The 23,769-nt window shown below is 46.1% G+C and overlaps 1 protein-coding gene across 3 annotated transcripts in view; it reads left to right on the forward strand.

Annotated features, from left to right (window-relative positions):
* Nucleotides 1–23,769, forward strand: part of ARHGEF7 (Rho guanine nucleotide exchange factor (GEF) 7) — a 113,997-nt gene that overhangs the window by 59,226 nt on the left and 31,002 nt on the right. For all 3 annotated transcript variants that reach the window (XM_011989795.1, XM_011989796.1, XM_011989798.1), the window contains 2 exons: nt 17,271–17,393; nt 23,419–23,557. In XM_011989795.1, coding sequence (XP_011845185.1) covers nt 17,271–17,393; nt 23,419–23,557 — 262 coding nt within the window. The remainder of the gene's footprint in view (nt 1–17,270; nt 17,394–23,418; nt 23,558–23,769) is intronic.

The following is a 23,769-nucleotide window of genomic DNA, read 5'->3' on the forward strand; positions in this document are numbered from 1 at the left end:
GGAAGGCCATCTGGGGAGCTATGTGGCCTTCTGTAGTTGTGGGCACCTGGCGTGTGGATGAGGCCATGACACAGGGTTGTGGAATGACAGCTGTCTGTTTGGCAACAAAAGGCAGGCAGTACTGCACAATTCAGTTCCCAAGCTTCACTTTCCCTCTGGCGTAGTGAGTTTGGGTCCCAAGATTCTGTTATCTTTCATGCTACTTTTGAGTGCCTCTAGGTAGTCACTTTCTATGTTTTTTTAAGTTTTGATGTTATTTGCAGGTGAGTCAGTTTGATAGGAGTAACTTGGCTATAGCCAGATTTATAGAACCCATTTCCTTTTAGTTTTTCAAAAATCACAGTTCTTCCTTCCATCAGCTGTGGAGGGTTCCTTGCAAGCATGCTTTGTGTAGGTTCTCAGTTCAAAACAGCAGAAACTGCAGTCTGCCTTACATGCCCTTGTGCCGTTTGCTGCATTAGTGGCAACACTGTCGTTTGTGTTGTGAGGTTGTGATAGCTGGAGCGTGCCCAGTTTGCTTAGAGCAGCCTTCTCAGGCATGCATACATTCAGTGCTTGTGCACACGCTGCCAACACGTGCCTGATGCTGGCTGGCTGCCGATAGACCCTGTCCTAGTGGAGCTGGTGAGGGAGACAGATAATTGAAAATTGTATAGATAGTTAGAAAGCTACAATTGCAGACATGCTTATGAAAGAAATCATATCAGGCATCAAGAGCAAACTTGAGGGGAAGATCACTGAGCACTGAGGGGTGAATGGGAGGTAACCAGGCAAAAAACGAGAGGAGGTTTTTCTCACACCAGCACTTCGTCGATTCTCTGACACTGAGTTTCCAGTGGTTCAGTTCTATTCTGACAGTTGGCTCCCACGAGACTGCCACATTTCAGACTCAGCTGCAAATGGGGTGCCCAGGCTATTCATACTCCTACCCGACCGAGTACAGATTTGGGGGTTCCCAAGACTCCCCTCGGGTTTGATAATTTCCTGGAATGACCCGTGTAACTCAGGAGAGTGCTTTACTTCCCGGTACCAGTTTATTATGAAGGATGCAACTCAGAACGCGATGGGTAGAAGAAAGATGTCAGGTGAGGGATGGGAGCGGAGTTTCTAGACCCACTGGGTGCAGCACCTCCGTGCCTTCAGCCACCCAGAATCTCTCCAAGCCCCTGTCCTTGGTGGTGTCTAATGTAGGCTCTGTTAGGTGGGCATGCATGATTGACTAGATCACTGGACATTGCTGATTGGCGCTATCTCCAGCCTCCTTGTCCTCCCTGTAGGTTGCTGGGTGGGGCTGAAAGTTCCTCCCGTCACGGTGGTCTTTGTCACACCTAGCCCCCACCCTGTAAGCTGTCTAGGGGCATCCCAGAGTTACCTCGTTAGCACAGACTCAGGTATGACGGGAAAGGCGTTCATGATGGGTAACAAAAGACACTTCTGTCACTCAGGAAATTCCAGGGGTTTTGGGAGCTCTTTGCCAGGAACCAGGGACAGTTTATCTGATATCACAGAGGAGAGAGCACCCTGAGGTGGGTGTTGGCTGTGGCTGGAGCCTGTGAATGGAGAGGAGTGTAACAGTAGGAGCCTGGACGGGCAGGCGAGATAAGGTCCTGGAGACTTTGATTGCATCTTAGGTGATTGTCAAGAGTAGTTGGAAGCCGTTGATGGATTTGAAACTTGGCAGTATCATAGTCAGCACTCTTCTGTAAAAGGAACTGTCTGCTTTATGATGAGTGGTCTGGGTGGGGTGGAGGGCAGGAGGACACAGAAACTCCAGAAAGGAGGATATTGAATTTTGCTGAGATTCTTTTCTGTGTTGAATAAATACCTGTTAACCTTAAAACCCACTGACTTATAATCATTTGGTAATTTCGTGGAGGTGTTTATAAAGTTACTTAGCAAGTCTGGCTGGGCTCAGTGGTTCACACCTGTAATCCCAGCACTCTGGGAGGCTGAGGCGGGTGAATCACGAGGTCAGGAGATCGAGACCATCCTGGCTAACATGGTGAAACTCTTATCTTTACTAAAAATACAAAACAAAAATTAGCTGGATGTGGTGACGGGCGCCTGTAGTCGCAGCTACTCAGGAGGCTGAGTCAGGAGAATGGCATGAACCCAGGAGGTGGAGCTTGCAGTGAGCCGAGATCTCGCCACTGTACTCCAGCCTGGGTGACAGAGCAAGACTCCATCTCAGGAAAAAAAAAAAAAAGTTACTTGGCAAGTCGGTTTTTGCTTAGGCGTTGTAGTTAGTGCTTCTGGGATCCGCGGCCGGTTGTAGGCAGTATCTTCTCCCGGAACCACTCCGAACCACGAAGTGGGTCACCCCTTCCACATACACTCGTGCGCGCGTGCATTCCCTCTCCTGTTTTTGTTTTTCCCCCAGAATGACCCTATGCCTCGACTTCTTTTGTAGCTTATGTGACTTTTTCCAAGCATTATTTTATCCCAAAAAGGGATCTCTTTGTCTGTGGTTGCCACTGCAGTTGATACTTCCAAAGTGGGAGGTGTGCCCTGGGGCCTTGTCCTCCTGGGGTCCTTGTGTGGTCCTGGAAGGCACAGCCGCGGGTGATTTGCTCAGCACTGGGGCAGAGGCCTAGATGATGGCATTCCATAGGAAGCAGTAGTTAAGATGGCATAAAAGAGTTAGTCTCATTATAAAATATCCAGAAGCTATAGAGTAGGACAGAGTGAAAGACCACCAATAAACTTTTCACCCAGATGTGATGATCGCTGATGTTGCCTTCCATTTCTCTAGGCTTTGGTGTGTGGAAAACACATGCATAACTAGGGCCAGGGTTGAGGGCCCGCCTCAAGTAAGATGAGATAGTGAGTGCTCTCAGGAGAGCCTGCCTGTTGCATTTGGGCAGTGAGGTAACCTGATTTGACCTCAGTATGGGGCAGGTGTGAATAGCACAGGCAGAGGCTCCTCCTTCCCAGATGTCCAGTACAGAAGACATTAATGTTTTGCTGCAAATTAAATGATTGCAGATATGAAAAGGAGTTATCCCAGAAGAGAGCTATAGAAGAATTCTAACCGCTTTAATGTCATTAGGAGAGTTTTTCAAATACCACTTTAATGGCAGCTCATGTCTGTCTGATGGTTGCCTTATTATAAATATGTACCGTGAACCTCCGTGTACAGACCTACTATTGAATTCTTAGCGTGTTCCCGGTATTTTTCAGTTGTTAACTCATTTAATCCTTTGAACGACCCCATGAGGCAGGTGTTTAAAGATACGAAAGCTAGGACACCAAGAGGGTGAGGGATGTGCCCAAGGTCACACAACTGGTGACTGGGGACTCAGATTTGGAGACAGACTGTCTCCATTTGAGGTATGTATGTGAAAGGTTGATTCTGAGAGTCTCTGATTCCTAGTTCCACCTCTTTCAGTTGGCAGTGCTTTTCCTAGGCCTGGCAGCTTCTCTCCCCACCCTCTGCTGCCCTAAGGCAGCCCCAGTGAGAGCCCCCAGCCAGTTAGGTTCCTCTCCCCGCGCCAGGCCCAGCAGCAGCTGGAGCCCAGGCTCCCTTCTCCTGTTGGGGGCAGGGCCCCTGCCTCACTTTGGGAGAAGAAGGCCTGTAGTAGGGAGAGAGAAGATAGTGAACGCTCTCTCAGGATAGCATTTGAAATGCAGTTTTCCTTCAAACTGTTAAATTCTAAGTGTCCGAGAATTCCCTGTACTACATGATTTACTGTAGACCCTGTTACAGTATGATTTAAAGAGCCTTTGGACTAGTCTGGGAATGTGGAACAGTGGCTTGTAAAAAATTGCTTCTATGGGAAAAATGAATTCTTGGAATCTAATAGTATCTTTTAAACAAGTTTTTAAAACTCATAAGTTGGGAATTTGCTTCTGGTTTATGATAGAAAGGAGGTTAAATTCTGATGAAAGTAGAACCTCTTAAGTTCTCTTAATAACATCCTTCTTGTACCAAGTTTTATTCTCATTTATTTTGACGGCGACTCAGTGGTCTTCTAATACTTTCCCTAAAGAAATACTAAAATACCCAGTAACTCTCCAGCTCTTTGTTTAGATGCCAGCGCATGGGCTGGCGAACAGTGGAGATAGCAGGATTTGCCCTGTTCCCATCTCAGATGTACAGCTCTTGAAATAGTGAGGGTGCCTGGATCACTGTACCTCAGGGTCTCCCCCATGCCTGGGACTGCCACAGTAAGTGTGTTGTGTGTAAGACTGTTGCTGGGGCAGCCCCGACCATTTCACCGTTCCTCCTTGAGTGTTCTAGGCACTTTTTCCCCACCCCGATTCCCCAGCTTCCCCTGATCAATATACTTCGTGCTGCTTTAGTTCCGCTTTGGTGACGTTCGGGGCCTCCTAATGACCTCTCACAACCCGGTTATCATAGTGAAAATGTCTCAAAGCATCCTGGCTCTGCTTCATGCCACCATGTGATACTTGGGACGCTTTTTCCTTGTGGAGTTTCACATAAGTTTTTGATGGTTCTGCCATGTTCTCTGGCTATCTGGGAGATTACAGAACGCCACACCTGTGGAGGACTGTAAGGGAAACCTACCCTTTTTGTAGCTAAAGTTGAACCATTGTGGTGCTGGTTCATGGGTGCAATTAGTTTAGAGGGCAAGGTGCTGGTGAATTCTTTCTCCAATCCTTTACTCAGATAGTTCTAATATGTTGTACATTTTCTGTAAGGTGATGGTGAAAACAGTCCATCAGGAGAAAAATTTTCTTCTCTAGAGACTCAAATTCTTAGCGTGTTTGTTCTTTGAACTGTTTTTTAATAAATCGGTTAACTGCAATGTTTATAATTTTCAGTTTCTATTCTGGTGATAGTTTTTTAAAAAATGTGATTTTGAGTGAAGTTGTTTGAGGGGATATGGGTGCCACTAGCATGAAGGCCAGGCTCAGAAGAGGATTCGGGCTAAGGCGCCGAGTTCCGTTTGGGGTTACTGTGCGTTTCAGTTGGAGATGTCACATGGGAGGGTGGAAGCGGAGACTGGGAGCCACAGACTTCCCACCGGGCCTGCTGCATGTGTGGAAAGAGGTGTGGCCCAGGTAAGGGTTAGGTTTGGATTGACAGCTCTCCTGGTCAGCTGCCTCGTGTTGCTTGCCCACGTCTGTCCCGGTGTCCTCATCTATAAAGCAGGGGTGCTGGTGTCACCGACCCAGAGTCTCGCGGAGGTAAAGTGGCCTGGTACTTATGGAACCATCCGCAAATGCTCGGGGCCCTGCTTGGCGTCTGGAGCTGAGTTCTCCTGCAGCCTCTGTTCCACCAGGGTCCTCCCTGTGCACCATTTGTAACTTCAGTTGTGAAAATATAACTTCACGCCGGCTTTGGAGGGCCCTGAGTGAGCTGGCTGTTTTCAGGCACATTGGTGAGGGACTTTTTTCCTCACCTCTCCCACTTCTGCAGCTTTGTCTTCGCTTACTTTCACTTTCTGCCCTTAGACTGGGGACATTTTATGACTGTCTTTAACTGGGGGATATTTTTTCTGTGGACGGTGGGGTCATGGTGCTTTCTTTTCAGTGCTGCTTTTCTCTCGGCCGTGTTGTTCGGGGATGTCTGACAGGCAGTTGGCTAGCCATGGAATCAGGTTGGAAGTAGAGAATGATTTCATGAACTTCATGAATGGTATAATGAATTGGTATGATATTTTATTCATTGTCTGGATCTTATTTTTTAATGTCGATATTTTAATTATTTTTTTCACAAAATAGTGGGAGGCAACTTATTTTTAACCACCAACCAGTTAAGCCACCATTGCCTATATTTGAAACAGTTGAAAACAGCCAAATGTGTCTTTAGTCTTATTCTTATCCTACACTAATCAGTTACTTGATTAGTAGGCTGTAGCTACGGCATAAACCAAAGAAGGCAGGAAGGTTTCACTTAGAAGGTGATGGAGAAATAGACCAAACGTGCGGGAAAGAAACATTTTGGATGATTAAGGAAGCTTTATAAATGGCATGTAGGGAGGCACAGTGATTGGAACTGTGAGCACTTTGATGTTTTTAGCCACCATGCCTCCTTTCATAGAGGGTTACCTGTGGCACGTTCTCCCGGCCCACACTCAGGTTCTGTCCTGAGCCCGCTCTGCTTCTCAGTTGATGCAGTACGGTCTCCACCATCCCTGGTCTTTCAGTGTCATGGCCAGTTGTCGGCTCCTGTCTCTGAAGTCAGCCTTTCCGGATCAGATCTTTCTTGATTGTTCAGCTTGTCTTTTCGTGTTTGTGCTGACCTCTGTGGAGACCTTTAGTCAGCGTGCTTCAGGAATTCTCCGGGTCTCCTCCTTCCTCGTCTTCCCTGCCCACTGGCTGTCTTCGCATCACCCACCTGTTGATTCTTTTTAGCAACCTTTGGCATATCTTTAACTCTTCCTTTCCCCCCACCTTGAATCACTTGCCGAGCTGCCTGTTCTGTGTCCGACCCGTCCTGAATGCCCTAGTTCAGGTCTTTTGGGTTTTCATGGTGTCTGTGCACTGACTTAACTGGGTCCTGACTTCTGGTTGGTTCCTGTTCTGTCCAGCTTCTCCACTAGCACTGGTTCTCCTGAAATGATTCATCCCAGAAACTGGGGGCGACACCGCTTTATTCATTTATTTGTACACAGCACTGTTTCACCAGCTGGTCTTCAAGACATTTGGACAGGACCTGTTAAAATTGTGGCAATTTTTACTTCTTGAAAACAGCTAATTTAGATTGGGTCCAAAGTTGTAATAATCTACAGATGTCCCTCTACAGATTGGACCTCCCTTTTTGACCTCTGTCCCCAGGCCTTGGCTCATGAGCCTTTCTTGTTGCTCCCTGCTGGGGCTGAAAACTGGGATTTTCCCCCCACCCAGCTCTCCTTACTATATTCCCTTTGTTTGGATTCACTTCTGCTCATCTTCTTACTAAAATCCTACTTAATCCTTCAGTCCCAGTGAACATACCAGTTCTTAGTACAGCCTTCCCTTTGTCTCTTGCATTTTGTTTGAATGTATGTCTTCATTTTATTTTAGTGGTAAATGCCTTTCAATGTATTACAGACATTAGTAGATTGAGTTCCCATTTGTTGACTTGTATATAATGGGACTTCAGTGTATCGAAGAAAATATCCAGTGTGTTTATAAGTATTTAATGTAATTGTTGTAATAGTTAAATATTATGTGATGATTTTGATCAAAAGTTAATTATAAAGCCTAAGATAATAGGGAGGAGGTGGAGCAAGATAGCCGAATAGAAACCTCCACTGATTGTCCTCCCCACAGGAACACCAAATTGAACAACTGTCCACATGAAGAAATTCCTTCTTAAGAACCAGAATCAGGTGAGTGATCACAGTGCCTGGTTCTAACTTCATATCACTGAAGGAGACACTGAAGAGAGTAGGAAAGACAGTCGTAAATTGCTGATGCTGCCGCTCTCTCAACTTCAGCAACAGCTGTGTGGCACAGAGAGAAAACCTGGGCACTTTGGGGAGGGAGGGCTCAGTGGTTGTGGGACTTTGTATTGGAACTCAGTGCTGCCCTGTCACAGTGGAAAGCAACATTGGGCCCAGAGGTAACATTTAGACCAGTTCTAGCCAGAAGGCTAGTCACTGGTCCCAGCAGTTGGAACTTGAGTTCTGGCAAGCCCCACCACCATGGGCTAAAATGCCCTGGGGTTCTAAGTAGACTTGAAAGACAGTCTAGGCCACAAGGACTGCAGTTCCTGGCTAAGACACGGTGTTGTGCTGAGACTCTGAGCCAGTGGCCTTGTGGGGCATGTGACCTAGTGAGACCTCAGCCGGGGCAGCCAAGGAAGGCTTTGCACCGCCCTCCCGCAACCACAGGCAGTGCAGCCTGCAGCTCCAGGACTCCTTCCTTCTGCTTGAGAATGAGGGAAGAGTAAAGACAACTTTGTCTCGCAGCTTGGATACCAGCTCAGCCACCTTAGGGCATCAGGCAGAGCCCTGAGGCTCCCGGGTGACGTTTGTAGACATATCTTGGACCAAAAGGGAACCCACTGCTTTGAAGGGAAGTACCCAGTTCCTGTCAGGATCCGTCATCTGCTGACTAAAGAGCCCTTGGGCCCTAAGTAATCAGCAGTGGTACCCAGACAGCACTCACCGTGGGTCTTGCATGAGGCTCAAAGACAAACTGGCTTCAAATGTAACCCAGCACATTCCCAGCTGTGGTGGCTACAGGGAGGGACGCGCTTTCCCAGCTGTGGCGGCTACAGGGAGGGACGCGCTTTCCCAGCTGTGGCGGCTACAGGGAGGGACGCACTTTCCCAGCTGTGGCGGCTACAGGGAGGGACGCACTTTCCCAGCTGTGGCGGCTACAGGGAGGGACGCACATTCCCAGCTGTGGCGGCTACAGGGAGGGACACACTTTCCCAGCTGTGGCGGCTACAGGGAGGGACACACTTTCCCAGCTGTGGCGGCTACAGGGAGGGACGCACTTTCCCAGCTGTGGCAGCTACAGGGAGGGACTCCTTCCTTCTGCTTGAGGAGAGGAGACTTTGTCTTGCAGCATGGGTACCTGCCAGCCACAGTGAGGGAGAACATCTAGTGGGCTCTTGGGAGTCCCCAGTTTCAGGCCTTGGCTCTTAGACATGATTTTGGAACCTGTCCTCGGCTAGAGGGGAGCCCACTGCTCTGAAAGGAGAGACTCAGGCCTGGCAGCATTCATCACAAACTGACTGAAGAGTCCTTGGGCCTTGAATGAACGTTAGCAATAAACAGGCAGTACTTGCTGCAGGCCTAGGGTGGTGGTGGACACAGGGAGAGGTTCCTGCTTATGGAAAAGGGGAGTGAAGAGTGGGAAGGACTTTTTCTTGTGACTTGGGTGCCCCAAGAAATGTTCAACTGCGGCAGAATAGTGCAGCAGCTAGATTCCTAAGGTTTCAGCTTCCAGGCTCTGGCTCCCAGATGGCATCTCTAGACCTGCCCAGAACCAAGGGGAACTCACTGCCCTGAAGGAAAGGACACATGCCCGTCTGGCTTTGCCACCTACCGATCGTGGTGTCCCAGGGTCTTGAGCAAACATAGGCAGTAGCTAGGAAGTGGTTACCATGGGCCTTGGGTGCAGTCCAGTGCTTTGCTGGCTTCGGATGTGAACCAGTGCAGTCCCAGTGGTGGTGACTACAGGGGTATTTGTGTCACCCTCCTCTAGCTCCAGCTACTCATCTCACACACCCCTCTCTCTGTCTCTCTCTCTCTCTCTCTGTTTGGGAGAAAGTAAGGGAAGAGAACAAAGAGTCTCTGCCTAGTAATTGAAAATTCTTCTGGATTTTATTCAGGAACAACACGGTGGTTCCTGTGTGAATCAGCAAGAGTCTCAGCATGACTGGGTGTGGGGTGCCCCAGTTTAATGCAGATACAGCTGCAGTGAGACCAGAAACTTAAATCACGACACCCAAGTCCCTCTGAATACCTAGAAAGCCTTCCCAAGAAGGATGGGTACAAACAAGCCTACGCTGTGAAGACTACAACAGACACCTAACTCTTCAACGCCCGATGCCCAGACACTGACGAACATCCACAAGCATGCAGTCCATCCAGGAAAATAGGAACTCGCCAAATAAAGCCACCAGTAAGCAATTCTGGAGAGACCTTTCAGACAGATCATTTAAAAATAGCTATTTTGAGGAAACAGTGAAATTCAAGATGACAGAGAAATCAGTAATCCTATCAGATAAATTTAAAGAGATTGAAATATGAAAGAATCAAGCAGAAATTCTGGAGTTGAAAAATGTAGTTGACATACCGAAAAATGCATCAGAGTCTCTTAGTAGAATTGATCAAGCAGAGGAAAGAATTAGTGAGCTTGAAGACAGGCCTAAAAATACACAGAAGAGACTAAATTAAGAACAATGAAATATGCCTAAAAGATACAGAAAATAGCCCCAAAGGGGCAAATCCAAGAGTTACTGGCCTTATGGAGGAAGTAAAGAAAGACATAGGGGTAGAAAGTTTATTCAAAGGGATAATGGATAACTACCCAAACTGAGAGAAAGGTATCAATATTCAAGTACAAGAAGGTTATATTAATAAAACATGGAGTAGATTTAACCCATAGAAGACTACCTTATGGGATTTAATAAGTAAACTCCCATAGGTCAAGGATGAAGAAAGGATCCTAAAAGCAGAGAGAGAAAAACAAATACCATACAAAGATGCTCTAGTACATCTGACAGCAGACTTCTCAGTGGAAAGCTTCCAGGCCAGGAGATAGTGGGCCTGACAGATTTAAATTGCTAAAAGCTAAAACCTGTTATCCTAGGATAGTATATCCAGCAAAAATATTCTTCAAACATGAAGGAGAAATAAAAGCTTTCCCAAACAAAAGTTGAAGGATTTTATTAACACCAACCCTGTTGTACAAGAAATGCTAAAGGGAGTTCTTCAGTCTGAATGAAAGGATGTCAGTGAGCAATAAGAAATCACCTGAAGGTATAAAACTCACTGGTAATAGTACTCAGAAGAACGCAGAATAGTATAACACTGTGTGTAAACTACTCATATCTTGAGTAGAAAGGTTAAAAGATGAACTGATAAAAACTACAACTTTTCAAGACATAGTACAGTAAGATATAAGTAGAAAAAAAAAGTTAAGCACGAGGACAAATTATAGTTTCTATTAATGTTCTCTTTCCTTGTTTGTCTTATTTATGCAATCAATGTCATTTAAAAAATAATGGGTTTTCTTATTTGCAAGTCCATGGTAACCTCAAATTAAGAAACATACAGTAGATCCATAAAAAATAAAAAGCAAGAGATTAAAACATAAAACCAGAGAGAATCACCTTTACTAAAAGGAAGACAGGAAGGAAAAAAGGAAGAGAAGATTACAGAACAAGAAAACAAATGACAAAATGGCAAGAGTATGTCCCTAATTATGAATAACAACATTGAACTTAAATGAACTAAACTCTGCAGTCAAAAGCCGTAGAGTGGCTAAATGGATTAAAAAAAAAAAAAAGACCCAATGATCTGTTGCCTACAAGAAACACACTTCACCTCTATAGAGACACCTACAGACTGGAAAGAAAGGAATGGAAAAAGGTATTCCATGTAAATGGGAACCAAAAAGAGCTGGGGTAGCTATACTTATATCAAACAAAATAGATTTCAGGACAAAAGCTAGAGACAAAGAAGTCATTATATAATCATAAAGGGGTCAGTTCAGCAAGAGGATATAGCAGTTGTAAATATGCATCCAACATTGGGGCACCCAGATAATACAAAGCAAATATTATAACTAAAGAGAAAGATAAACCCCAATACAATAATAGCTAGAGATGTCAACGCGCCACTTGCAGCACTGGACGGATCTTTGATACAGAAAAGCAACAAAGACATTTGACTTTATCTGTGCTTTAGAACAAATCAATCTAATAGATACTTACAGAACATTTCCTCGAGTGGCTTCAAAATACACATTATTTTCCTTAGCACATGGATCATTCTTAAGGATCATATATATTAAGCACAAAACAAGTCTTAAAAAATTTTTTAAAATGAAATTCATCTCTTAAAAATCAAAAAATATAATTTCATCAAGATTCTTCTGACCACAATGGAATAAAACTAGAAAACAATAATGAGGAATTTTGGAAACTGTACAGACACGTGGAAATTAAACAGTATGCTCCTGAATGACCAGCGGGTCAATGAAGAAATTAAGAAAATTTAAAAATTTCTTGAAACAAATGATCATGGAAACACAACATATCAGAACCTATGGGATACAGCAAAAGCTGTACTAAGAGGAAGTTTATAGCTATAAGCACCTACATCAAAGTAGAAAAACTTCACATAAACAACCTTAATGATGCATCTTAACAAGAAAAGCAAAAACCAAGCCCAAAATTAGTAGAAGGAAAATAATAAAGATTAGAGTGGAAATAAATGAAATTGAAATATTACAAAAGATCGATGAAACCAAAAGTGGATTTTTTGAAAATATAAAATTGACAAACCTTTAGCCAGACTAAGAAAAAAGAGAAGACCCAAATAATGTTTTCTTTTTCATTTCTGATTTTAAAATTGGTACTGCAGAAATTCAGACTCGTTAGAGGCTACCGCGAACAACTGTATGCCAATAAATTGGAAAACTTAGAAGTTTTGGTAGTCAACAAGAGAGGGACCTGCCCGAGGCCATGTGGCTCCAGGGGCCGTGTGTCTGTGTGTGTGTCTGTGTCTGTCTCTACCCTGAGTGGGAACAGGAGGCTGCTGGTGAAGTCTCATCTCTGAAGGCCGTCTGTTGATCACAGACAGGCTGCTGGGTTCACTGCAGCCGGAGATGTCTGTGGAGGTTCCCCCAGCACATTGCTCTGTCTTCATGTGCATCTCGGTTTCCATCCGAAATCACTTGTTACTGAACTGAGAACTTTTCCTCTGTCTAGCTAGCAATATCACTAGGAGTAAATGTGCTAAGGGGGAAACTGCTTAGCTTTTGATTGCTCAAATGTTTTTCCTGAGACCCAGTCATCTTTACTCTGGGTAAAGAAAAAAAAAACCCTTGGGTACCCCCTTTTACCTTGTGCTGTTGCTGTTACTGTGAAGATGTAGATAGTATGTGTGACTCTAGCTGTCATCAGATCATTCATGGACACAGTGCAACATCATACCTGTTAGATCATGGCTTTGTTTCTGCCAGGAGGCCTGGTGGGAGCAGCTGGCATGATGCGTGCTGCCTCTTGTGACCCATGTGCACCATCCTGCTGCCCAAGGCCTTGATGTAGCCCCCACAGGGTGCCCTGCCTGCACATTATCACACTCTGAAGAGCGGCCTATGGAGCACAAGAGAGAGCTGAGGGGAACATCCTCTCCTTTAATTCGGAACTCATATTCTGTAGTGGTGATTTCTGTGAGTGGTTGGTTGTCGTGTGAACTCAGGTATCTGGGCAGCGTTATGTGTGGAATATGTTGGCACGTTATGCTCGAGTCCTAGGGCTCAGCTGACCTTTATGAGCTTTATCTGCTACTGAATTAATGAACAAGGGCTTTATCAGCCATGAAACTTTGGTGACAGAAAATTCTTGGAGAATTGGTCTGGGACTGAAAGAGGTAATAAAAATCTAGAGCTTAGGCTCAGTGCAGTGACTGAAATAGGAAAAACCACTCGTACACTAAATTGTTTGTTTATAAGCTATGCTTATAAATACGACTTAATTTTTTTTAATTGATGAAATATCAGAAATGAAAATTTATCTAGATTTTCATTTCTGAATGGATCATGGGCTGTGGCACTGGCCGGGTAGGAGATGAAATCTTAGCATAGCCCAGGGTCCAGCACTGAGCAGTATTTCTGCAATCATAAGAATTTAACCCATTTTAGGTAGTACATATCCAATAATTTTCCTGTGCCACATCTCTGGCAGTGTTTTTTTGTGCATGCAACTTTGGCATTCCATCATTACCAGTTCTCTTCAGTCCTCCCAGTGGGGCATTCAGGGTTCTGTCATTCTAGAAGCCAGCCTCTTCCTGATGTTTTCCTGTGTCTCTGCATGTGAACGTCACCTGCTCCGATGTCAGAATATTCTCAAAACCTGTGTGTCTTAAGGACCTGGATTAAGGGGCATGTCCTTCCTCCCCTGTAGGCTGGCAGCAGTTTGTAGCTTGTATCACTGAGACTACATAATTGTCTTCAGTTTACTTTTATACAAAATGATAGCAGTCATTTTAAGGTAGAGACTGTTACCCTGTTTTTAGTCTGTTCCCAGTGCCTTGTAATGGTGCTGCATACATACAGTAGTTGAAATTAATTTGAGTCAGTGACTATCCTGCAAATGGACAGAACTGTGGCTAATCCCTGTAGGCTATGGAAACCCCGCTTAGCTGTTCACAGTTGGAAATGGGTCTGCAGCAGTGCAGATGCTAGCTTACTTTGCCCTCTTTTGTGTTTTAATAAACTAAACAGTAAAGCACCGTAATAACTGCATGATACATTCAGGATTTGGAAACATGGCGTGGATGAATTAGACAAGTGTTGTTAAGAGCTTGCATTGGGAAACGTGCTGTATCTGCTAGACAAACTCCAGTAGCCTCTAGCCAGATGGGGCTGTGAAACTCTGGAAACGAGACCAACGCGACTGAAACACTGAATTTTTAATTTTTAAAAAAGTTTTAATTAACCTTACTTGAAATAGCCAGAGGTGGCTAGTGGCTGTTGGATTTGAGGGTAAAGAAGCATGGCAGAGAAGGCAGGTGGGACAGCCTCCCGTCTGCGCGGAGGTCTGTCTGTCACTGCCACCAGCAGGAAGACTTCTACATCCTAATCCTCAGCCTCCTTGTGCTGTGGGCGAGGTTCCTGCTGTTGCAGACCCCGCTAAGTTCCGAATCCCTGAAGGTACCTGTTGTGCTACTGTGAGCTCCCTCCGGTACTCTGGGTGGGGACGTGTCTTGCTCGGAGAGAGATCAAAGGAGAGCCAAGAGAGGGAAAGAGATGGAAAGTTCAATATTGAAGGAAGGTGTTGGCCTTTTTTTACACAGCACAGGGAAGAGACTAGTATGTGGAGGGAGCGCTTACATTTGGTAGATGTTCTTACACAGATGAGCCACCTGAACCTGTGTGGGATATTTTTATTGCCTACATTTTACATTTCTATTGTCTGTATTATTTACAGTAACTACTTTTGACATCTACATATTGCTATGTTTTTAGAAGCAGAGGTTTATTCTCACCTCTTTCCTGAAGCCCATGTTTTATAAAACTGACATGTTATCTAGTCTAGAAGGGAAGGCCCGGCCAGGCTTGGTGGCACATGCTTGTAATCCCAGCTACTCGGGAGCTGAGGCAGGAGAATCGCTTGAACCCAGAAGGCGGAGGTTGCAGTGAACTGAGATGGCGCCATTACACTCCAGCCTGGGCAGCAAGAGAGAAACTCCATCTCAAAAAAAAAAAAAAAAAAAAAAAGAGACAACCTGCTGTGCTGGGAATGCTTGAGAGTCTGAGGAGAGAAAATGGTGGGTGGTGGGATTTGGAACCTCTGTCACAGCATTACTTCCTGTGCTTTTCTGTCTCCACGGCTATTATTGTAGGACGTACTGATAACAGCTCAGTAAATTTTCTTACATTGATGAGAACAGAACAGTCTTTTTGAGCACTGGTTAACAGTTATTAAGGAATGAATAAAAAATTGTTCAAAAACAGGGAGAAGACCAAGTCAGCATGAATTTTGAGTGCTCTGTGTTTTGAACATGAGATTTTTCCTAATACTTGTGACTCGCTGATTCTCCTGACTCTGACTTTCTCCAGCCACTACTTAGCAGCCGCAGAGCGGAAAGCAGTGCGCATGAAGGCGGAGACAGCCAGAGACTGGAGGAGAGGTGGAACTGGGAAGTCCTGGGCCTGAGGTGCTGCCTGCAGGGTTGAAAGGCCAGCAGACAGTTGGGAGCCAGAGCGTGCTGTGGTCTGAATGTGTTTCCCCAGATCATCTGTTATTACAGATGATCACCAACTGGATGGTATTAAAAGGTGGGCCTTGGAGGTGGTTAGGTCATGAGGATGGAGCCCTTGTGAATGGAATCAGCACCCTTGTAACAGCTGTGAGGGAGCTGTTTTGCCCCTTCCCCCCGTGAGGATGCAATAAGGGACCACCTGTGGGTGCCTTGGTCTTAGGCTTCCAGCCTCCAGAGCTGTGGGCAGTGCATTTCTGTTGTGGGTAAATGACCCAGTCCACGGTGTTCTGTTCCGAGCAGGGGTGGACTGAGGCCGTGTGCTCATCAGAGGGACGGCAGAGCAGAAGCAGTGTCCCCATGAGTTGTAGGCCAGGACCCTAGTCCTGGGCTCCATCCACCTTTGTGTTGGATGCTGACGTCTTTCCCTTTTTTTTTTTTTTTTTTTGGCATTCCTCAGTCATTTTGGTCAAGTACCTGCTCTGGGAGCTTCCTGAGGAGCGAGTGCATGCCAGGCAGTTAATCCATGTGAGCGCTCACGGTTGACTCAGACGGAGACAGTTAGAGGAAGCGATTTCCACCCCCGTTTCAAGGGGTGCTTCAGTGTTTCTGGGCTCTGGTGCTGAGGAGGCCCATGCTTTTCCGCATTCTTGGTGTGAACAGGGGTTTCTCACTCAGAGCTCTTTGCATCCTTGTTTCTGGGCTTCTGAATGACTCTGCTGTTGTCTGGGGCCTCGGTTTTCTTTTGACCTCGTGCCAATGCTTGTGGACACCTTCGATCTTGTGCCTTGCACTCTTTCTGTTTAGTCGTGTGATGATTTCTTTGATTGACTTATGCTTATATTTTTGGTTTTGTGTATCAGCAACTTTTATTCTGTTGTGGAATGACTATAATACTTCCTTTTTCCCCTTTGCTCCTTTATTCCCCCCGCTTTTTAGGCAAATGTATTTGTCGTCCTTTCATGCCTTCTTATAATTAAGGTTGGTACGCTGAAAACGCTTTGGAAGTGCTGTCCCAGAGTTGGGACTGGCTGACTCGTGTTTTCTGGAGGAATCTCTGGTGTTCATGTTTTTGGTCACTTTTTCTGTGGCTCCTATTCCCTGGGTAGGAGGATGTAATCCTTCTGGTAATATTGTGGGTATCTGGGGAGCAAAGACAGCCTGGGGTGCAGGGAAGGTGGTAGGAGTTCACGTGGGTCTCCTGTTTTCAGCACACGTGCCCGTGCTCCGGGTTGTTGCTAGTGTCCTCCAGAAACTGAGGCCCAGAGAGGTGAGCGCGTACCCCGTTAGGCACACCCCCCGCTGAGGCGGCGCCACCGGGGGCCCTGATGCCCGAAGCTTGTGCTGACCCCTCATGCAGCTTCCAGTGCTGGTTCTGGTCATCTCTTCTTCATTCTTTTTGTTCTCGTGAGTTTATGCTTCTTGGAAAAGCCTATTAGCTGTCAGGATGCTGTGGATCTGGGGAGGAGAGGCACCTGATAGATGGGCTCGCTTTCCAGTCTCTAACCTGAAGGGAAAGGCGGTTTTTGTATTTTTTTGTTAGTCTTGATTCTACTGCTTTGGTAGAAAACCTCACAGACTGAATAACCACATTCAATAATTCTCCTTTATGCAAAGCTGAAGGCTGTGTGACATCTGTTTTTCTCGCTGCCCAAAGAGCTTGGGCCTGAGGGTTGGTCGGGATGCCGTGCGTGGTCCTGGCAGTCTGAACACTGCCGGAGAGGACCTGGCAGCAGAGTTGCTTTCTGGGCGCCGCTTCTCTCTGCTAGACTCAAGGCAGCAACATGTGTGTGCTGGGATCGGGGCCTCTTGTTTTCACAGATAGGTGCAAAGGGAGGTTTTCCTTACTCAGAGTATTACATGTCTGTCAGTTCGCAGTTGTCCCGTCTGTAAAACTGATGACTCTTTCCCTTTGTGTTGCATTTTCTCCAGGTTGCCCGAAGCTCAGCAGAGAGTCGGAGGCTGCTTTTTAAACCTGATGCCACAGATGAAAACCCTGTACCTCACGTATTGTGCCAATCACCCTTCTGCAGTGAACGTCCTCACGGAACACAGGTTCGCTCGCTAGGCACCTGGGCAGCGGGGAGGGCGGATGGCTCTGTCCTTCAAATAGTGCATGAAATAGGATGATGCCAATAGTCCCTTGGTTATTAAAGGATATGAATTTTAATTACCCCTCAAAATTAGTGCTTGAGAAGTACTGGTAAGAAGTCTTTGAAATGATGGTATTTCTGTAAAAAGACAAATCTCTTTTGGTGTCTTCCCTACAGCCTGAAGCCCTTTGGTTAACAGGTTGAAGGGTCGGTACGTGTTCGGGGGTGTAGCCACAAGCTTAGTCAAGGGTCCTGGAATCATATTTCTCCCCGTTCTTAAAACTGGAAGTACATGAACCCGAGTTACATCAGCTGTAAGAAAAAGTATCCCATTTCAGATTAATATTAGGGTTTATACACAAAACATTACGTTGGAGACCATTAGCTTTTCAACCTGAAACTAAAAACAAGTGCAACAGAGAATGCGCAAATGTTTTGCTTGTTTTGTGAGGCAAGACAGTGTCTGCTTCCTGCGAATTGGAGGAAGATGTTTCTCAGCTGTTTCAGTTATTAAGGAGGATCTCGGTTGTTAGTGTTAAGAATTGATTTGTTTGAGGATTGGCTTGGAGGAGACCACACCGGGGCTTAGAGAACTCAGAGGCTCACTTTCTGCTTCTAAAAGAGACCAAAGATTTGTATCAATGTTTTACAAAACATTTCATAATTTCTTTTGAAAACAGGAATTCACATATTTTCAAAACCGTAAATGGAAAAAGTATTGTTTTAGTAGCATGAAGATAAATGCCATTTTCTTTCTAACTTAAATATTTAACTTCAGCCTAACCGAACATTTCAACTTAAAGCCTCTTCAGTGAACAGGTGTTGGTTGCCTCTTTAGAAGCACATTTGGGGCTCAGGTGTGGCACTGCGGGGGTGTCCTAGGACAGCTCAGACATGGCAGCACAGTGGACTCCGCTCTGGCTGCTCCCTTCAGGCTCTGCAGCCTTGGGCAGATTTCCTCCTTCTCTGGGTTTCAGCTTCCTTTCCTGAAGGAACTCATTCACAGGGATGTTATACGCATTCGGCTAAAACTGTCAGCAGGTCAGCTCAGGGTGAACATGCCGGATGCTCAGTGAATATTTTGTTGTCTTCTATTGTTGTTTTTTTTTTTTTTGAAGACCCTGGATAGTTACTGTTTCCTGGGTGTGCTCAAATATAAAAAGATTAAGATTTGTTTGAACTTCCTATTTGTTACTAAAGCATCTGCAGCCCAGGAAAGGAAACAGCAGCCTTGAACAATGCAGTGAAAGGAAAGGAAGTTAGAACTCACAGCAGTCGCAGAGAAGGAAAACCCAAAGAAACCTCCCTTTGCACGTCCCGTTTGGGAGTGTGGGCTGTGTCCGCGGCACCTCCAAGCATCCAGCATGTTTCCAGTTACGCACTATGCCCCCTACGCCTGGGAATTTATACATTGAATGAGATTTCCAGAAAGCACAATGCAAGTGTTAAATTTGTATCTCTGGAAGTTCTTCAAGAATTATTGATGGAGTGATGAGGAAGATGAACAGAAAGTCCATCTTTCTGAGGACCTGTCCTAAAAATGACATTGAAAGTCACTGGGACTGTTTCCTAAAATGCGAAGCCATTCAAGAGCAGTGCTTGTGGGCGTGTGCTGCGTTTATCCTCTTCTCTGTTATTACCTTAATTAGTGTGTTTGTCAGATCTTAATGAACGTGTAGCATTTTCCTGAAGCAACCAGAAGAAAGAATACAGGTGGGTTTTTGAGTCAGGAGGGTCTTTGTGCCTCCTTCCCAGGGCTGCCCAGAGAGTGGAGGGGCAGGCTGAGGCCCACTCTGGACAGCAGCCCCGGGGGCAAGTCACTGTTGCTTTAGTGCTGGGAGTCAGAGCTGCAGCGAGAGGAAGGTCCCCCGAGCCAGCAGGTGCCGCCACGGTGGAACCTGAAGCTTGTGTGCCCTCCTGAGGTCGCTGCGCCATGAGAGTTCCGCCTCTGTTGGCCACACATTCCTCCCTACGCCAAAGAGCACGGCAGTGAATTGGGGTCGGGCTTCCCTGTGCCAAGGCTCCTTCCTACTTCCTGCCTTTGTACTTGGATTCTTTCTTGTTCCTCTTGCTGGCTTTTCCATGTGTGTGACTGTCTTTAAGCTGCCACACCTGTGGGTAGACTAATCTGCTCATGCCGTGGTATAATTTTTAAGGATTGGTTCAGGTGTGGTGGGTTGAAGTTTAAAGTCTTATTTGCATCTTCACCGTCCTTGTGTTACTTGGGTTTAAGTTGTAAGTGTGAGCCCTGCAAGTGCAGAATGCCAACTCTGAGCGTTTTAGCAGCTCTGACCTTCCACGGTGTCCAGGGATGGAGGCAACACTTGTCCATGGCCAGCTATTTTGAATGAACTATGAGTGCCATAATTTAGTCTGTAAAAGCGATTTTTTCCCCAGCAGTTTGTTCTTCTGCGCTTGGCTCTGTGCTTGCGTGTGTCTTGTGGCTGCCGTCAGCCCACAGCACTGTGTCAGTAAGGACTGAAGAGACCCACTATGTACGAGGCTGCTGGCATCAGCAGAAGTGAAGCTGAAAGAGCCATCTTTGGTCAGAGTAGCTGTAACTAGCTGTTTCGTCTTATTGTGGCACTACTTTTTTTTTTTTTTTTTTAAACTTCAAACTGAAACTAAAATGATCCACAAATATTTATAAAATTTCATTTCCTTTTTAACTGTATTTGTTCTGGCATTGTAAGAGTGTCTTGTGCATATTAAAAGGAGTTTTACTTGCACACATTTCACTTTTTTGGCTTCAGGGCTTTTTTTGAGGGAGTGGTGATGAGGGTAACTGTTTAGTTTTGTTAATTTTTCTCTGCTGTACCATAGTTAGGAAATTTCACAGGTAACCCTGAAATACAAATAATGACCTGAATGGATTTTTCCTTGATTCTTATTTTGGTGGAAAAGGTCCTTATGTGGATTACATTTTAAGGGGTTGAAATATATTTTTAGTATCGTAAAATTTGATTTTCATGGGACCACCTGATAAATTCTCCAACACCTAGAGAATTGTTGGTAGAATATAAATTGCTCCTGTGTGAAGCCCTCATGTCACTCTATTCATGCTTTAGGAATGCATAGAGTGAGTAGTGGAAAAGGGAGCACTTCTGAGTAAACTGGGCAGAGGGGAGGGACATGTGTGTACAGAACAGACTGCCCGTGGTCAGAGGGGCCGGCCGTGCCATCCACATAGTGGGGGTCCGCCTTGGGTGCAGAGCATCAGCCGTTCTGCCGGCAGTGATAGCTTGGGCAGTGGCCTTCATGCAGGCTGTCCTCTGTATCACTTGCAGAATTGTAGGTCTGCCCCACCTAGAGTGATGTTTGGGGCATTGATGTCTGTGAGTGCCTACCCTGGTGCCCAGCATGGTGAGTGGTCCCGTGGCTCCTCTGTCCTTGTGGTCCTGCTGTCCACAGAGTGCTCACTGTTGCCCCATCTGAGAAGGGGGCGGGGGACAGTGGCTGTAGTGGCTGCAGTGGAGGGGAGTCTGTCCTGGACCTTCCTCAGTTCCCCACCCATCTCCCCGGGTAAGGTGAATAGTGAGGAAAGAAGGCAGAGGACGTGTCCATGTTTAGAAATGATAGGAATACGTGCGGTGTGCTCCCGGGCTCACATCATTGCAGCCTCACAGCGAGCAGGACACCTTGCTGTGCAGGTGTTACCCACAGCAGGCCCCTGAAGATGGCACTGCACTTTATTTCAGTAATCTCCAGCCTGGGATTGTCTCAAGGAAATGATTTTTGGAAAGCACAAAGTTATAGACAACAGATGTTGAGTTGTCTGTTGCCCACAAAAGTGCACATGCTCTCGTGCGTGTGCGCGCTGTCTCACAAAAGACACACACCACATACCCACACTCAGACGTACTCTGACAGTTTCTGTGCTAATTTTTAAAACAGCATCAACATGATGGGCAGCCTTACAGAAATAATTATGAAGCCTTATATATGGAGTTGATAAAATGTTTCTCGTCTTATTTTTTTATAAGTGGATATATGCAACATTACCCTTTTTTATAATTTGCTTTCGTGTTGATAATAACCTGTTTAAGTGTGTATATGTATTTGTTCATTGAAGGTATTTCTTGTTGGCAAGGACAGACAGAGGTGCTGCACCGGCATTGTTACTGTTTTTACACAGCGTAGGACCGCACCCTGGCCTTGGTTAATGAGACCACCCTGGTTTTGTAGAAAGCACGTAGACGTGAGTGGCCTTCTCGGAGGGTGGTATGTGCTGAGGAAGGGGAAGGCTGGTTTCCTAGTGACCGTTTGGTTTTCAGGATGGTGTTTGAATTGGTTTCACTGGGGGACATTCTCACTAGCTGCCTTGGCGGGGCATCCACATGGAATAAGGAGGGTAAGAAGCGGGAAGGGCTGGCACCACCCTGGCTCTCAGTCCTCCTTATGGGAAGCTATGTTTAGATTGAACTCTCTGAAACTGTTAATATTCACTGTTTGTGGACTATTTCCTCTGGGTTAACCTAAACACTGTCTGTCTGTTCCCGGGGAGCCCTTGATGGATCTGGTGTCCCCTAGACCTCTGGCAGTGGCCGGCTTGGCTGGGGTGGTGCATTGGGAGGCTCCTGTGAGACCAGAACCGGAAATTGGCTTGTTTCTCAGTTTTGCTGTTAGGATTTTCATATTTATTTTAGGACATCGTTTACATAATGAGGATATAAAAGTATCTTTTCCTTTTAAGGGAAAACCTCTAGACTAGGAAAATTTGTTCCTAGGGTGAGTGTGCCATGGGTATCATTTGAACCCAGCTCTGCTGACTAGAGACCCCTGTCTTCCAGGATGGGGCGTGGTGACGGGGGTGGGGTCACCTGGGTCTCCTGGATGGGATGTGGTGACTGAGAAGTCACCCTGGTCTCCTGGACCTGGCATTGGCTGCCAGCGCTGGTGCTGCCTTCCCTCCTTTCTGTGGGCTGCACCCTGTCAGATGTGTGGACTGATGGCACTTGCAGTGTGAGGGACAGCAGACCCAGGGCCTGGCAGAGACCTCAGAGATCGCCAGTGAAGGGGTGTCGCGGTCAGGTGACTGTCAGCCTTAACAGACGTGTGGGTGAAGAGCTGGACCCCTCAGAATCCTGCCCGTGTCCTCTGCCACAGCTGTGGGAACTCTGAGGACAAAGGTGACGCATGTGAGGACCCACTGTAGGGAAAGCTAGGCGAGGCACCGTGAAGGGAATGGTGAAAGAGGAACACAGGAAGATCTAAAACTTTCTAACTCCTTAATTTTGTCTTACGCACTCAGTTTCTTTGTCCACACACAGGGACCCCTTCCGTCCTTACGTGTTGTGAGGATTGAATGTAACAATGCTTTTGAAGTTCTAAAGCATAAATCAGCATTTGCTGTCTGCACGCAGGGACCCCTTCCTTCCTCATGTATTGTGAGGATTATACGTAACAAAGCTTTTGAAGTTCTGAAGCCTAAATCAACGTTTGCTCTCTTCTCTTGCTGCTTCTCCCACTCCTCACCCCAAAAGCCATTGCTTACTCCCAGGCTGAGTGCTGGCAGCACGTAGGTGGGGCCTGCTTGCTGGACGAACTCACCTCTGGGAATGACCGCCATTGGCGTGCTCTAGCTCTTTACCGGAGCAGCTCAGTTCTTGTTCTTACCACCTTAAGACTCTGAGATTATTGGACTCCATTCTGGCTCTGAGCGTGCACGTTTCCATTGGACATGTCTGCATGGCACTGATGTGCCAGAGGGCCTCGGCATCAGTAGGATCTCATGGAGACCCACATATCCTGTGCTGTGTGTAGTTACTCTTGCTCATATGAGAGCAGGAACGGGACCTCTCAGGGGTGGGAATCCCCTTTGGCATTTCCACATAAGCAGCGCAGATTTGGGATCAAAGCTGGAGCCTTCCAGATGTTAAAAGCAACACTCATGTTTCATAAATTCTGGCTGTTGCTCATGGAGATCAGAGAGCCACCATTGCCTCTCATTGCTAACCAAAGTGTCTCCCTTGCCACTTGCTGCCCAGTGAGGAGTTGGGGGAGTTCATGGAGACCAAAGGTGCCAGCAGCCCTGGGATTCTCGTGCTGACCACGGGCCTGAGCAAACCCTTCATGCGCCTGGATAAATACCCTACGCTGCTCAAAGAGCTCGAGAGACACATGGAGGTACTGCACTTTCATTCTCTTACTCGGAGTCCTTACCAAGGGTTAGCGGCATGGTCAGACTTTAACTGTGAAAGAAAGTATTATTCATGATTTATTTTAGAAGCCAGAACCAACAGAGTTTGCAAAGAGTGTTTACTTAGTGGATTGTCAAAATGATTTTGTTAAATATTATGTTTTTCTCCTTACTCCAGCTCTATTAAAAAACATTTACC

This window comes from Mandrillus leucophaeus, unplaced genomic scaffold (assembly GCF_000951045.1).
Source record: "Mandrillus leucophaeus isolate KB7577 unplaced genomic scaffold, Mleu.le_1.0 Scaffold363, whole genome shotgun sequence".
In the NCBI taxonomy this organism is placed as follows: domain Eukaryota; kingdom Metazoa; phylum Chordata; class Mammalia; order Primates; family Cercopithecidae; genus Mandrillus; species Mandrillus leucophaeus.